General features: G+C 37.7%; 1 protein-coding gene across 14 annotated transcripts in view; it reads left to right on the top strand.

The window, feature by feature from the left end:
- CDK17 (cyclin dependent kinase 17) overlaps positions 1-15,586 on the top strand; it is a 93,823-nt gene extending 78,237 nt beyond the window's left edge. For 12 of the 14 annotated variants that reach the window (XM_066319311.1, XM_066319316.1, XM_066319321.1 and 9 more), the window contains 11 exons: positions 1,453-1,567; positions 2,098-2,192; positions 2,817-2,879; positions 5,848-5,971; positions 6,917-7,037; positions 7,570-7,667; positions 7,934-8,039; positions 8,812-8,854; positions 9,729-9,819; positions 10,044-10,121; positions 10,521-13,854. In XM_066319311.1, the coding sequence (XP_066175408.1) occupies positions 1,453-1,567; positions 2,098-2,192; positions 2,817-2,879; positions 5,848-5,971; positions 6,917-7,037; positions 7,570-7,667; positions 7,934-8,039; positions 8,812-8,854; positions 9,729-9,819; positions 10,044-10,121; positions 10,521-10,558 (972 nt within the window). In that variant the 3' untranslated portion in view covers positions 10,559-13,854. Of the gene's footprint in view, positions 1-1,452; positions 1,568-2,097; positions 2,193-2,816; positions 2,880-5,847; positions 5,972-6,916; positions 7,038-7,569; positions 7,668-7,933; positions 8,040-8,811; positions 8,855-9,728; positions 9,820-10,043; positions 10,128-10,520; positions 13,855-15,408 lie in introns of those variants that run through there. The other 2 variants (XM_066319319.1, XR_010743634.1) reach the window with 2 other exon arrangements.
- The last annotated feature ends 964 nt before the right edge of the window (positions 15,587-16,550 follow it).

Here is a 16,550-nt window from a genome sequence, read left to right as displayed (position 1 = left end):
AGCTTTCCCCCTCCAGTCAGCCTCTGACTTCCACAGAAACAGTGGAATTCAGGAGGGGCCAGTTGTCATTCCTGTCCAGTTTGACTAAGGTTGACCAATGGGATTGAAAATGGACGAGGAGCACTGAAATGGGATGCAGTGAGCAGTGCAGATGGAAGCAGGGCTGGTCAGCATCTCTGCTGTGAATATTGCAGTCAGTCCTCCATTTAAAACATTTTAATTTCCTGTTATCAAATCTACGCCTGCCTGATGCAACTTGAAGTCTATTCCTGTTGTCCTGTACCTGAGAGAAGAGGCTGATGCCCACTTGGCTACAACCTCCTTTCAGGCATTTTTAGAGAGCAATAAGATCCCTCTGAACTTCCTTTTGTTCTGAATGCCCCCAGCTCCCTCAACTTCTCCACATAAGACTTGTGCTCCATATCTTTGACCAAATCTATTACCCTTCCCTGGACACTGAGCACCTCAGTGTCCTTCTTGCAGTGAGGGGCCCGAACTGGGCACAGGATTGGTTTGGGATGTTGCCTGCCAAGTGCTGAGTGCATAGGGACAATCACTTCCCTGCTCCTGCTAGCCACACTGTTGCTCATCCAGGCCAGGATGCCATTGGCCTTTCTGGCCACCAGGGCACACGTTTGCTTGTGTTCAGCTGCTGTCAGGCAGCACCCCCAGACCCTTTTCTTCGGATCATCTTCGCAATCACTCTTCCCCCAAGCCCATAGCACTGCATGAAGTTGTTGTGATCCATGTGCAGAACCTGGTGCTGTATGTTGTTGAACCTCATAAAATTGTCCTCAGCCCATGGATCCAGTCTGTTCAGATCCCTCTGCAGAGTCTGACAGTCTGTAGTGATCTAGGGCAGTTTCTGTACCTTTGTTGCTTTTTCATGGCATATGCAGGGATCAGTTTTGCCTACTGTTTTGCCAGAATTTTTTGTCTTAATTTAATATGCCTCTCAAGTTTTTTTATCTCTTGCTGTCTAAAAATATATAATGAAGACAAGAAGCTATCCAGAGTAGTTACGTATTTTCTTTGAGGTTGCAGAAGAATATGTCTGCTGTCTTTGGAAACATAACTGCCGCATAGATACCTGAGCTAGGTATCCATACTCAGAGAGAGACTTTCAGGAGTGTAAATGATCCCAGCAGTGAACTTGGTGAACTTAATGCTACCTGATCTGACTTCTTTGGTAGCTCTGTAGTATTTAGGAGTCCATGTAATTTTCAGAGCTGTTAGGCATATACATCCCTTGTGACTTCTGTGAGTTCAGTTCTGTGCTTAAAATAATAGGTCTGTACTTTTACATATATCAAAAGAATATTATGTAAAAGCTGTTCATATCCAAAATGAAACCTATTAGATCCTCAGAGAGAAGTTAGTATTTTCTTATTTAACTAACGTTTTGGTAGAGGAACAACTTGTAAAAATTCCCTTCTTTTTCCATTTTTTTAGGGTACTTACGCCACAGTTTATAAGGGGAGAAGTAAATTGACAGAGAATCTGGTAGCTCTGAAAGAAATCCGCCTGGAACATGAAGAGGGAGCACCATGCACAGCCATACGAGAAGGTGGTAGCTTTTTTTTTAGTTCATAGAATTTCAGATGCTTCTGGATTTCTTTTTGACCAAAGCACTATCAGTACTGGGAAATACATAGGCTACATGGGACATTAGTTAATTTGCTATTAGTATTAATGAAGAAAATTATAGTCCAGACATATTCAGAGTTTTGTTTCTAATTTATTTACTTTATAAGGGGTGATTGTGATCTCAAATGCAGTATTACAAGTGGATGTTTAAATACTGAATTATACTGCTGTTAGTGAATAACTTTCAGAGACTCAAAATGCATCTTACAGAATTCTCTCTCTGAAATGCATAGTTTAGGAAATACAAGCTTGTTAGTCAAGTGTATGTTTGGTGTTTTGATTAAATACCTTTCTTGTTAACTTGATCTATGAGAGTTCTGTGTTCCTAAAAATAGCTTTTTAACTAAAAAAAAACCAGATAGCTTATATGGAAGATCTTAACTAAGAATTGCATTTACCCCTCATGTATTTTGCACTTACTTATTTGGTTCTTCCTGTTTTCTCTTGCAGTGTCATTATTAAAAGATCTGAAACATGCAAATATTGTTACATTACATGATATTGTGCACACAGACAAGTCTTTGACTCTTGTTTTTGAATACCTGGTAAGTGCCTAAACAATTAGTGAGCTTTACATTTCATTTATTGTTTCTAAGAAACAGAAACACAACAAAATTCTGTCTTTTTTTAAATACTGGAACTGTTTGAGTTTTCTCCTGCATTTACAGTCATTCGGGTAAAAATGAGAACAGTGTATTCAGTTCTTAAATTGCTGCAAGTTAGAAAATACTTCTGTGATCATTTCAGAGCTTCATTAGTAGCAGATAGTGGTGGTCTGCCTGATCAAACTGTCCACTTGTTCAAAGTCATTACCTGTATAAAATGGTAATCACACTATTGTTCCAGTATTTTTTCTGTTGTGACATAGCTGACTTTCAGCGTAATTGGAGAATATACCAATTCTATAAGATACTGTGCCTCACACAGATGAAGGAGAAGGCAATGGCAAATAGTGTTGCCTGAGACAGTGCAGCTTTCTGGAAAAAGGGAATTTCTGTCCTCTGGAAAACCAGGGATATTTGTGTCCAGGCTTTTGGGGGTTTTTATAATTTAATATCTTTTGCAGAAATTTCATTTTTTGATGAATCATTTCAGTTCCAACAATAAGCAATATTCATGTAATTTGTTGCACACAATTTTACTGAACCATGACAACGGTGTTTTGATAGGACAAGGACCTGAAGCAGTACATGGATGACTGTGGTAACATCATGAGTATGCACAATGTAAAGGTGAGTGTTTTTAGTCACAGTGTCCACCTTCCAGCTTTGTCCTAAGAATTTCAGACAACTTAATAATCAGGAGCTATATGGTTTAGTCTCTTTAAAAATAAAATAAAGCAACTTAACTTCCTTTTTGGCCTGACTTAGCTACATTTGACATCAGATGGTGTCTAAAGATGCTGTCTAAAGTGTTTAAAACATTGAAAAGGGGAGATTATATAATTTCATGTGTTTTCATTCTCTTTGAACCTACATATCTAAAATTTTTAAATTCCTAAAAAATAATACATTCATAACATTTTTGACTTCTTGTCCTTCCATGATTTTATACTCATTTTCTAAGTCTGTAGTTTGATATATCCTCAAATTTATATATGGCCACTGAGGAAAACGTAGCCTCCATCATAATTGTGTTTTTGGATGCCACTGCCTACCACAGAATTAAGAAATCAGAAATACATATTTAAGAATGAGTGATTTTTATCTTCCCATTAGTAAGAAAATGGAAATAAAATTTTCCTAAGAGCCTAATTTGCTTTTTCTTTTAGCTATGGTTGTGGTCAGGTGAAGTGACTGAGTTTCCAATCTGGCCTGCTGAAACTAAGTCAGGGTCAGGTGTTATTTATCTCGTAAAAAGCAGGTTTTTATTTGGAAAACTGACATAACTCTTAGTGTTCTTTAATACTTAGAGCTTTAGAAACACGCTTCCAAACAGAGTACAGTACTGTCGTGAAATGAGTGACGTGATTTGGCACTCAGGCTAGATATTGATTACTGTTTGGTGAGCTTTCCCTTTCATTCTGTTGTCACGTTACTGTAAGCATCTCCCTAAGTAAGGGAGAGACATCTACCCATAACCCACTCTGTTACTACTTCTCAGAGTCTGCAAAGTGAAATTCTTTCGTTTGTTTCTACTTCAGAGAGACAACCAAAAATCATAATTACACTTGTGTTTTTAATTTTCTGCAAGTTAATAAGCAGTTCTTTAAGCTTAACAAAAATAAGGGAAACCTGACTCCTATAATAAGTGCAGTTAGTGAACAAGCCAGAATCTGCTTGTGGTAATCTGAGCTAAGCAGAGGAATTGTTTTTCAGTGTTTGCCTATGGTTTAAACTATGCTCAAAGAGCAAATTTAAATGGTCAGTACCTTTGGCACTGGGAAACCAGAACAGCTGCTTAGCTGTGGTAGCTGTAGGTGCTTACTTTGTAATAACTGGGGGGGGGGGGTTGAGTCATCATTAACATTTGAGAGACCTCCCTGACATCACTTCCTCACATCCCTCAGCTAATTTTAGGGTTTTATGTTTTAACAAAATGAAGATATGTGTGATCACTGCAGGTATTAGTGTTTTAACCAAAATTTTGAGCTAATACATGGCATCCTGTGCATTTCCAAAAGGATCCCTGCCAACTGTGATGAAGCTTCACAATTTCTGTAATCTGCTTTGCATTCTTGACTAATCCTTGCAGTGCCAGTGTACATTAGGGAGGGCCATTGGCTTCTATTGTAGTCCTGCTAATAAAGCTTGGGACTGACTACCCCTGCAACAGTATGGGCCTGAGTAGATGGAACAAGGCTTTTCATTCTGCTCTTCAGAAAGGAAAGCAAAGAGAAAGAAATCAATCCCAATTCCTATTTTTCTAGCACAGATGAATCCTATGTCAGCGCAATGAGAACAGATGGATGTAACTACACCTGCTGTGTATTTGTCCAGTTTATGAAAAAGAATTTGGTGATGTCACTTGATGCAAAAATAATGTATGAGATGTAGTAGAATGTGGTCATATAAAAACATTCACAGAATCACAGAATTACTAGATTGGAAGAGACTTCAAGATCATTGAGTCCAGCCCATCCCTAACACCTCAACTAAACATGACACCATGTGCCACATCCAGTCTTCTTTTAAACAGATCCAGGGATGGCAACTTCACCACCTCCCCAGGCAGACCATTCCAGTACTTTATCACGCTTTCCACAAAAAATTTTCTCCTAATATCCAACCTGTATTTCCCTTGGTGCAGCTTAAGACTGCGTCCTCTTGTTCTGTCATTCTAGTGTTTTTCCTCGGAGGTCACATGATGAATTTTCCTCCTGTTACATGATGAATTTGTCACACTGCTTTCTGTTATGCTTTATATTTTTTTGTTGAACATTTGATTACCTATGCTGACTGAGTACTACTGTGTGGGAAATGCCAGCAATGGCTACCCAAATGTCCCATGTTCGAGGGCAAAGCCTTTATATGTACAGAAACTGCAGAGTATTAGTTCTTAACGCAGTGATGCATTAAACTTGTCTAGCAGTGGGCAGTCGAACCTTTTTTTGCCCCATACTACTTTTATATCTATATATGTGCAGCATTGATATGCATGACTGAATTTGTTTGCTTGGTTTGCTATTCTAAAGGATTAAAATAAACCTGTGTGTGTCAAGGTGAGGGGATGAATGTAAATACCAGAGGCAGTTGGGCTGCTTTAATAATCGTCATTTGCCCATTTCTCCATCTTCCTTAGCTTGTGAATCTACATGTATTTTTCCATGCCAAGACATTCTTTTATGTAGACAGTTGAATAGAAACACTGCTGAGCTGCATTTCCAGAAGGGACTCTGTGGCAGAAGGGAACTTGAGTATATAGTCAGAGACAGTTACCTTCAAAAACATAAGTGGGGAAGACCAGTGGTAAATGCTTACCTTAAAAATAAACAGCCCTGTGTTTCTCTTCAGTTAAACAGAACATGTTGCTCTTAAAGTCTTTGTTGTAAAGTATGGTGTTAAAGCAGTGCATTAGTGTAATTTTAAATCTTTGAACAATAATGATGATGTCCAGAATTTGCTCATAAGGAGAGTAACTCATTTTTTAGAAAAGTAATTTTGTCCTTCTTACAGTACTTAACTCTCCAGTGCCCAACTAGTCATGCAATCTGTAGATTACCATTCCTTGTCTAATTTATGTAAATGTTCTCTTTTGTAGCTATTTTTGTATCAGATTCTCCGTGGTTTGGCCTATTGTCATAGGAGAAAGGTGTTACATCGAGATTTGAAGCCGCAAAATCTACTGATTAATGAGAAAGGAGAACTGAAGCTTGCAGACTTTGGTATGGCCTGAAATTACTCTGTAACAAATATTTTTTTTCTCTCAGCAAAGGAAAATAATTTTTCCTTAAAAGGAGAAATTAGTACATTGGGTCTGTATTTGGGTGTTCTCAAATAGAAAATGAAAGTCAGCCTTTTACAGGGTATAGTTATCAGTGTAATATCTCTATAGGTAATGCTGTCACTCCACTTGGAAGTTATCTTACAGCTTCCTGTGAAATTGATACTTAGTCATCCTAACACTCTAAAGCATGGTAATGACAGGAGTGAGGAAGGGTTTCTTCATGTGCTAAATTGTCAGGTGTTGCACTGTCACTGATACACCAAATTCCTTGGGATTTACAGTAGAGTGGGGCATCCACATTTTCCTGTTACTTTGTGTAACAGGAACATTTTCCTGGTACCTTCTGGGTCTGGAAGATCCTTTAAAAGTTGTGCTCTCTGCCTCTGATTTTACCCTTTCTGTGTGAATGAAAGTTGCTCAAAAGATTGCATCTAACCATATATACCTGAATTTCATTGAAGATATTGCTGACAATTTGACAGTATTAGGATGGAAAACCCCTGCTGATCCAACACTGCTTTGGTCTAAATGGTTTCCACTGTTTAGTTAACTGTTGCCTTCTGCAATGTAATTTTCCAGAAACAATGCAGAAGGTTTTTGCAGCAGGGAGGTGTCATATCAATCTAATGCTATACTGATTTAATGAAATTTACTGGATTAGTCCAGGCTTTGATCTGTTTACCTTTCTTCTGTGCTTAAAAATGCTGACTGTGAGATTGCCATAAATACTACAAGGCAATAGAAATCTCTTTATTAGGGCCTTAAATAACACTAAGAGATGGTATTTAGCAAGTATAATAAGGTCCTAAAAATAGTGTGTCAGTTTCACACAAAAAGGATTTCAGCAAGCTGTACATGACTCTTCCTTTCCCTTTTTATCAAGGATTGGCAAGAGCGAAGTCTGTTCCTACAAAGACTTATTCCAATGAAGTTGTCACATTATGGTACAGACCACCTGATGTTCTCCTTGGGTCTTCAGAGTATTCAACTCAGATTGACATGTGGTTTGTATAACTTTGTCTAATACAAATTTTTTGTTCTTAGTCAAGTTGAAAAAATGTCAACTTTGCTGTTAAATAGTAGCATTCAAATATTCAGCCTTTCAATTTTTGTAGGCTACAGCTGAGTTAGATTTTTTGGGAAATGATTGGTACACTGGGAAGATGCTGTTATTCCTCTCTGAAAATGCAGAGTAGTACTTTTTTGTTGCTCGGAGTAAGCAAACACTAGGCCCACAGTATGAGGAAAAAACCAAGCCTTCTTCTCCTAATGACAGAGCAATGTGGTATTTTACCATGAATTTAATAAATTTGCTTAACTCGACATCCGAAGGAAGAGGATATAATATAGCTATGACCCAAGTTTTGTTTAGTCTTTGACAGCTCTTCTGTTGCTACACACTTTTCTGAATATTTTAATAGTAATGTGTGGCTGACAACCAATAATTTGTTTTAATTGAAGAGAAATCCCAGAAGTCTTTACAAGCTGAAATGACGGAATTATTTCTGCTTTATCTTTTTCTCTGTCTTTATAAAGGGGCGTCGGATGCATATTTTTTGAAATGGCATCGGGAAGGCCCCTTTTTCCTGGTTCGACTGTTGAAGATGAACTGCACTTAATTTTCAGACTTCTTGGTAAATGGATACTTTTAATAATGTTAATGTTAACGCACCATATTCATGTGAGAACTGTTGATCTTTATTTCAGAACAATTATATATTGCCGTGTAGTCAAGATCATGAAAAATGAAACAGCTGACTGTACAGCTGAGTTTGCACAACATAGACATATTGAATGATTTTTCCCTTTCCCCTTTAAATTACATGATTAAATGCTTTTATATGTCAAAGTTGTTTGTTTACATTTTATAAGTTGAATTTATTACTGCTTCTAAATGCAGGAACTCCATGTCAAGAAACATGGCCAGGCATTTCTTCCAGTGATGAATTTAGAAACTACAACTTTCCTAAGTATAAACCACAACCTCTCATCAACCATGCACCAAGGTACTTTGTGTTTTATTAATGGAAAATATTCATCCCCGTAGCTTTGCATATTCCTAAGTGGGAATGCATTTCCGAGTACAGTCTGCCACTGAATGGTAGGAAACTATTCATCAATTGTGTTATTGTGGGCAGATGATAATGCAAAGCAGAACCTGGTACTATGTGATTACTTCCTCGTATATCAGTCTAGGTACCACAGCTCCTTAATGACCTGTGGAACAATAAACTCCAATTAATAATGTCTCCATAGTAGGAGAATTCACACAGCATTTCCTAAAGAACACAGATTCTCTCCTGGTTATATACTAGACCCAGGCCTTTTGTTAAAATGGCCAAATTTCCTTGAGTGGTTTCTTGTAATCATATGTAAATATCATAAATAAATCATATATAATGAATAAAATTAATAACAAAGGCATTTGTGTACCTTGAAGATGATCTAACATTGTATCCGTCTAGTAAATGAGTAGTATTAAGCTTAAAAGAAATAATTTAAAAGATTCAAATAAATGATCAGGTCAGCCTAGTAAATGACAATCAGAACTGAGGATTTATGTATCCCTAGTGTTTTCCAAATAGTCTTATTCTGAGATATTAGGACTCATGTATTGACATTAACATGAATAAATGTTGTTTAGGTGAAAGCATTTCCATGGTTTAGATCTAATTTTCAGGTTTGATATCATTTAATTAACTCAGTTCCTCCGCATTTTTACTTTTGTAAATACAATTCAGTAATTGTTTTAATTTTTAAAAATATTTTTATTTTTAGGCTGGACACAGAAGGAATTGAATTAATAGCAAAGTTTCTTCAAGTAAGATGTGTTTTGTGGCTTTACTTTATAAAATTGGAAGTTTCGAGTTTTTAAATATTGCGTACAAAATGTATTAGAAGCCAAACTATTTTGTTCTGTCTCAAAGTGGAATGTGTAGCTGTGTCTATAGTGGATGACAGGTGTGAGAAGAAGCCAGTGTAGTGTGAGAATTAAAACCCCGATGCTTGTTTTTTTTTCTCCAGAACTGATTTCTTCTCTTACTGCCTTTTGTAAAAATAGAATTATTCTATGTGAGCCCTGAAGAAATTAAATCACTTGTGAAATATGGTATTAAACCAGAACTTTTAAATACAAATGCTAAATTTCTTTAATGATAAACTGAGTTTAGTACTAGAGAAGGCGTTATTAAGGTGTAATATTACTCCTTGATGTTGCAACTGTATTCAAAAGCTGAAGTGGTACATAGATTTAATCTTTGAATCTGTATTAAAAATGAGCTGGAAGCAAGATAGAAGGCCAACTTCTGCATCTTTGAATAGATGCAGCATTGTAACATACTTGTGTACAGCTTCTTAAACATCTGCATCCTTGCCTAGAATTGCACAGATGTCAAGCAGGAGATAACTAATCATTGTACCATCTACAAATAAAGATGAGGTGTAGTTTTGACCTGCATCCATTTGCAGGAGTTATTTTTAGTATCTTAGCAATCTTGTTATGTGTTGGCAGTACTGATTTTGATAAAACATCAGATAGTCATATGTGAAATGAAAGTAATGAAAAAAAAAATTGTCCTAGTGAATTATGGGAAATGTTGAACAAATAGAGCTCTTTCTCTCTTTCATGAAATCACTTGATGCAAAGAGATTTTTTTAATGGAAACCAACACAGTTGTTTGCTTTTATATTAATAGTATGAATCAAAGAAGAGAATTTCAGCAGAGGAGGCCATGAAACATGCATACTTCAGAAGTCTTGGAACAAGAATACACACTCTGCCTGAAAGTAAGAGGAGTTGTAGCAGAATATTGTTAAGATAGTGCATTAAAGCTAAGTACGTTGTGTAAAGAAAAGCTCTAATGTATTTTAAAAGTGTAATATCTAGTGGCTTAAATATTTGTGAATTGGAGACATTTTTTAATTCAAACTATATAATTAAGAATATATTTTTGGTCAGTAAAACGTGGTTTTAAATTTGTATATTAATTAATTTTCTTGTTACATTCCAGATGTTTCAATATTCAGTCTAAAAGAGATTCAGTTGCAAAAAGACCCTGGCTTTCGAAATTCCACTTACCCAGAGACCGGTATGGAAAGCTTTATATTTTCTCATGTCTGCTTACAGCATTCGGAATTGAAAAATGCCTTGTTAAATATATTTGTGTGAATATACTGAAAAAAAAGTCCAGAATGATTTAGTGAGATTCCTGTAGAGACATACAAGCTAAATGCACAGAAAGATGTGAGTTTTACTAGGGATGGGCAGGGACTGTGAAGGTGAGAACATTTTGGGGTTTCAAACCAGTGCTGTATGGGGGTGAGTGGTGGCAAAGTGAAAAACAGTGAGTGCAGTTAAAAGAAAGATGTCGATGCTGATTGAAGCACAAGGGGTGTTGCCTTGAAGCAGGATGAAGATCAGGATAATAACTTTATACTCCATGGTGCAAATGCTTCGGTTTCTTACCATGGTCCGTGTTGTGTTGCAGGACATGGGAAGAACAGAAGGCAGAGCATGCTTTTCTAAAGGGGGCAGTGCAGAATCAAGCCCAAGCCTATCCTGTTGATCAAGGACTCGGATCTGAAGGCAGTGCTTTCTGTTGGTGGACTTGGAATCGCAGTTTGTCTACACTGTCCTCTTAACAGTGGAGTCTTTTTATTTCCAACCTGCAAATTATGTTTTTATATTTGTTGTCACAGTGTGACAATTTTTTGTACAGTTGGTTTTAAGGTCTCCTCTGCCACTAGAGCCAGTAGGTTACAGCTGTTGATGTAACTGTAGCTGCAATTTTTGTGCAGGACTGAGAAACACAGTGCATTATTTATTGCGGAATCATTGCTGCTAAATAACTACTGTCTGTATAGTTAACACAACAGTTCCATGCCTGAAGAAGTTGCAATGGCTTTATAATATGTGAATGCATCTGTTTCTCTTGATAAAATGTTCTACTGCTGCGGGGGTTTTTTGTATTTCTTAAACTGCAGTGTTTCCTGGAATGTAAACATAGCTTTGCTTGGCTATAGGTGAGCCATCTTTAATGCTCTAAGTTCTTGGCACTTAATTCCTTATTTAACATTGGAAGTATGTGTTGAAATAGTTGAAAAATTATAATGCATATTATGTTTTTGAAAAGCTCATGGTGTGAAGGTTGATTCAAACAAGTGAAAAGTAACTTTGATTTGCTCTCAGATCCTATGTTAGTTATTGATAAATTAGAGCATGGAGGCTGGACATTTTGTCAGGCTTACTCCAGCATAACATATTTGCACATTGTTGTGCATATGGGGCCTGCAGAAACAATAACTTTTTTACCTTGTTTTTAACTTAGAAGTACAAATAGTAAAAAGACAATTCATATATGTTGGACCCTGGCTTACTTTTCATTACAGAGGAGCAGAACAACTAATTACACAAACATGGGAATAATGTCACACTTTTCCCACATTGTTGCTCTCCCATTTGTGCATTATTCACTTGAAATCAACTGGAAAGAAGCAAGTTTGTACTTGAGAAGAACTCACTATGCTACAGAGCTTTTACAATGGGAACTTAGAGAGTTTTTCAGATCTTAGATGTTACCTGTTTTCCAGAGATAGTAAACATATTACTACTATGCTTATGCATCTCAGTGAGTATCATAAGTACACCCTTGGTGATGGTTGCAGTATTTTTAAGCATTTGTGTTCACCTTTATGAACCTATTTGTTTAGTGCATCCTAAAGAGACTGTAAATCTTTATTGGTATATTTTGAAATGGTCATGTAAATCTTTGGCTGGTATATCATGAAAATAGTCATAGGTAACTTAATTTTTCCTGACATTCACTGTAAAACGTTCAGGGGTCCTACCATTTCTGTTCAGGAAATCTTGTAGTTTATTGTTATTTAACAGTATTAAGTGAATTTTTGTATATTTCATTTTAACTTTATTTGTGAATAGTGATTGTGGCATGTTTGGGAGTGTTTTATTAATATTTCATTGATACTAGTAAATTTGAATTGGGATTTTTTTTTTTATTTTATTTTCTGGAAGAGAGAAATTCATGTGTAACGGTGACTGTTGGACCACTACTGCTTTTCAGCATTTGTAAACCGGTTTTACGTTAAATCTTGTAGACCTAACAAACTGCTGTTATTTCTAACTGACCGACCTGTATTAATATTGTACTTTTGAAAGTATAAATATTACGTGGAATTCTTTGGTTTTGTTTTGAAATTTATAATAACAAAAGCCCTGTGTTGTTAAAAATACAGACTAAGTGAACTTGCGATTCTTGGGGCGTTGTTGGCAGCACTTAGTGAGGTCCGTGTGTTGTGGGAGCCCCCAGGGTCACCTTTGGCAGCTCCTTTAGTTCATTCAGTACAGATAGTGGCAGTGGCAGTGACGTGGCTCCTCCGTGGCTGAGGCTGCTCAGGACCTTCTCAGTAGCTTGGTCCAGTCTCACTGCTGGTGAGGCAGCCCTGCGTGTCACACAGCCTGGGAGTGTAACGTGAGGCTTGGACAGGCATAGGGCTCCCCTGGTCCCAGTGTGAGCGCTAAGGGTGTGGCAGAGGCACAGTTGGCACTGATGAAAAACCTTGTCCTGAAATAGTTGTTATATATATTTTTATAGTTGCTATGGATCTGATCTAGATTTTATATACTGATGGACTTTGTAGGAAATACATTGTAGATGTGACAGTGTTGAAGAAAGAAGTGTCAGAAAAACATCTTTTTTTACAGAAGTAGGGAAGATAGACTAAATGTTCACTGTGGATAAATGTGGGGTTTAGCATTTCTAGAATAGTAATACTTTATACGTCATAAAAGAACGAGTAATAATGTGACACTAATGAGTAAAGGACTTAAAGGTTTACCTGGTAAAATGAAGTGCATTAATAAACGTAAAAAGGGATCAGCCGCAGCTAACAAAAGGATGCTGCATTTTCAGTAGGAATCCAGCTTTTTTTGTTCTAAGTGACAAGATCTTCCATCAAATCAAAGCAGTCTGTTTATAAAGAATTTTTTTCTAAAGATCTACAAGTGAATCTGTGTTCTTATTTAGGAGGTAGTTTTAAAGAACATATTTAAGAAACTTGGCATCTGTTGTCAAGCCAGTTTGGGGCTTTTTAAAGTTGTCTGTTCATGGAATTCCTGCATCAGCAGAGATGGTTCTGTAGCAGTTGCATGTTTGGGACAGTAATCAGCAAGTCTGAAGTTGCTGGGCATCTCTGACATTCTTTCCATGGAATTCTGTGCTATGTCTCCTATCTGGCAGTGTCAGGTACTACAGACTTGGTTTCAGTGTCCCCAAGAACTGTAGGAGTGTTGGCCTTTTTTGGGAGAAGACCTCAAGTGTGTCAAAAACCAAGCAGAGAATCGCTAAAAATGGATGACTTTCAGTGTTCGGTGTGACCACCTTTGTTTGATGATGAGTGATCAGTTAATGAGAAATGGCCTGCTTGTCATGGCTGATTTTACATAGTTATTTTTAGAAGATACTTGCTGTGTCCCACCTAGCCTAGGGTAGGGCTGGCAAGATGTGGGTGTGGATGTGTGTCAGAGTCAGGTGGGCTGGAAGCCAGGACAGAGGCAGGTGCTGGTGATGTGGTTGCATTCATGTGCAGGTGAAGGTTGGAGGGTAGACAGGGTGGGTGGAGGGGGTTTGACAGGACAGGGTGGGAGATACAAGGGGCAAACCAACAGCTCAGCAGTGCTCTAGTGGAACGTGCATCTCAACATGGCTGTGTTATTTTTGTGCTGCTTTACCACAGCATTAAGTAGCCAGAGTGTATCCCTGAATTGGGAATAAAAGTTAAAATAAACAATTATTGAAGAATCAACATACTTTGTATTCGCAAATCATTTGAAAAACTGCAAGGTAGCGTTCTTTGGCCTGCTTGCTTGTTGTTTGTGCATGAGTTTTTCAATGTAATAAAGGTACCTTGTTTCTGTTCTGTAATGTTAAAACGGAATTACAGTTAAGAATACATTCCATTATTGAGGACAAAATATATGAAAGGTATGTTGTAAATACCTGCAGGCTAAATATAAACCCAGGAAATACTCGGAATTAAGGTCAGACTTCAAAGGAAATCCAAACAAATGATCGATACACAGAGCTACAGCACATGATGACACTGAAGAGAATGCAGAACTCACCTTGTCTGTGACATGATCGTTTTGTCTGGTTACTGACGAGCAGAGTTGAAGTAATTCATGCACCTTGTTAGCACATTTCAGTGCCTTATTTACCATCAGAAACTTTGGCTTTAAAACACATGTAGCACCTCTATGAAACGCATTAATTTGGGGAAGGAACTTGAATGCTTACTTTATGCAGTTTTGGGGGGGTTCGGCTATTTTATCGGAGATTGGGCTGCTAAAGATTTAAAGCTCTCATTTGGCCTTTGTGTACATATGTGGTATGTCACCAGCATCCGTGTCATACGAATTTAGGAAACTGACAAGGTAACAAGTGCAATTATGAAACATAAACAAAGTATGTAGCAGATGGAACATTGTAGGTAAGCTCTGACTGTACAGGTGGGATGATTGTGAAAAGTATAAAAGCCAAGCAGGTACATTTTGGAATGTTCAAGCTGTGGAATTTCTACCATTCACCTTCTTCCATCTGTGGAGTTCAGTTGCACAAAAATCAATAGTCCCGTTCTCAGCCATAGTGGGAACCTGTTTTCAGAACTGGGATTAAGAGTTCAGATATTCTAGATTGTTTTTTTAAATCTCTTGTATGTGACTTTCACTGAGCAGTGCCTCTAACTAACTGAGTAAAATTGATGTCAGTGGAAAACATGAACAATTTCCAAATATTTTCGCATGCTTTCTAAAATCCCTGGAGTCATTTAAGTTCTGTAACTTTTGAGCAAAGTTAAACTGAATGCACACATACACACATGCTGCTGTGATAAATAACTCCTTTATTTATTGTGCTGGCTGCATCCTTCAAGCTCGCTCAAGAAGCAGGCTTGCCTGAGCACATCACTTTCATGGTCCTCGTAATGAAATTTGAGTCTTACTTGGCTCAGATGCCCTGCCTTGAAATACATTTTTCCCCAGAGAGCTATGAAATTCCTTCATTTGTTGCAGTGGGATCTTTTCTGTTGATGGAATTGCCATTGCTGTGGACTGCAAACCAGGGAAAATGCTTTTCCCTGTCTCTTTTCCAACATGCTCCTGTAGAGCATCTCCCTCCAGGCCTTGCGTGGTACCATCTGCACTGTCACCTGCCCCTCCTCTTTCACACCCTGAGCTTGTGTTTTCAGACTGTTTTTCCCTTTCTTTGCTGTCTTGTTATTTGATTTGCAGGAGGAGGTAGCTGGCCTGAAGCCATGTTAGGAATAATTACGTTTACATTTATGCATTTGCGCTTCTTGCAGAGTGAATCTGAACTGATGGAAATCCCACAAAAGAACTCCAGCATATCCTAGAATCCTATCTTCTAGGATGCTTTCTTCAAATACCAACCCAAGGCAGGCCATGATGCTGACTGCTCCAGAGTCCTTACTTGAGGTTCATTCTGCTTTTTTCATTTAAATAAATTCATACTGCTTCTCACTTGTGCTGTCAGTCTCTTTGCCCTCAAGAAACAGGTATGTACTCCATCTGTGCAGAGCAGTCTCATATTAGTTGGTAAGAACAGTTACAGTTTGGGGCTAAAATGGATTTTAAAAGTCATCGTTTTCTGATGACTTTGGAGGGTTATGCCTAAATCTGAGGCTTGTGTTTGTTTATCCTACAGGATATGCAGACAGTGTGACGATCAGAAGGGAGTAGCTATGCCCTTACATAAAAGACTACCTGTACTTACTGTGCCTTTTCTAAATACATTTGGGTGTTATGATGGCTTCTGAAGATGTTTCCTGTAGGCACAAGATCACACAGCCTTTTAATGCAGAGGGTTGTTCTGTTAAAATTAACCCTGTAGTCCTGTTTGAAAGGACCACCTCCCCTTTAAACAGAAACCTTGACAGTTCTTCACTTCTTTGGTAGGTATTTGCAGATGGGTAAAGTGCCTGTCTGATGAGACCAGTTTTAGTCAGACAAATCAAATAGTTCTTGTTTATCATCGTGGATGTGTGTCAGGTCTTTTGCTGTAGTTTATCACCTATCACTATTTTCCCCAATTTGGAATTTTTCTTTAGAATGGAAGCTGCTTACCTGTGCCAGGGCCAAAGGTGTGCACAAGCTCTTGGCAAAGCTGTGGCCCTTCTGGGGGATACTTGCTTTCCTGATGAAACAAGGTGCAGGTAAGCCAAACATACCCTAATTGTGCACCCAGCCTCTGTAACTGGGTAATTTCTTGTGTGTTGATGAAGCATGAATAAAGTACAAATCTTGTAATAAATCCCCTAAGTATGATCAAATTGCAGTTACTACCAAGAATACTGAAAAGAGAGTAACTCTCATTTTGTTCCCCAGGATTGTTGCTTGGAGCTCTCCATGCCACAGAAATACTGACACTTCCACAGAATTTATTTTAAAACATTTATTTGATTTTTTCTCTACAGTTAAAAAAATA

This window comes from Sylvia atricapilla, chromosome 5 (genome assembly GCF_009819655.1).
Source record: "Sylvia atricapilla isolate bSylAtr1 chromosome 5, bSylAtr1.pri, whole genome shotgun sequence".
NCBI classification, from domain to species: domain Eukaryota; kingdom Metazoa; phylum Chordata; class Aves; order Passeriformes; family Sylviidae; genus Sylvia; species Sylvia atricapilla.
This window is presented reverse-complemented; position numbering and strand designations above follow the sequence as displayed.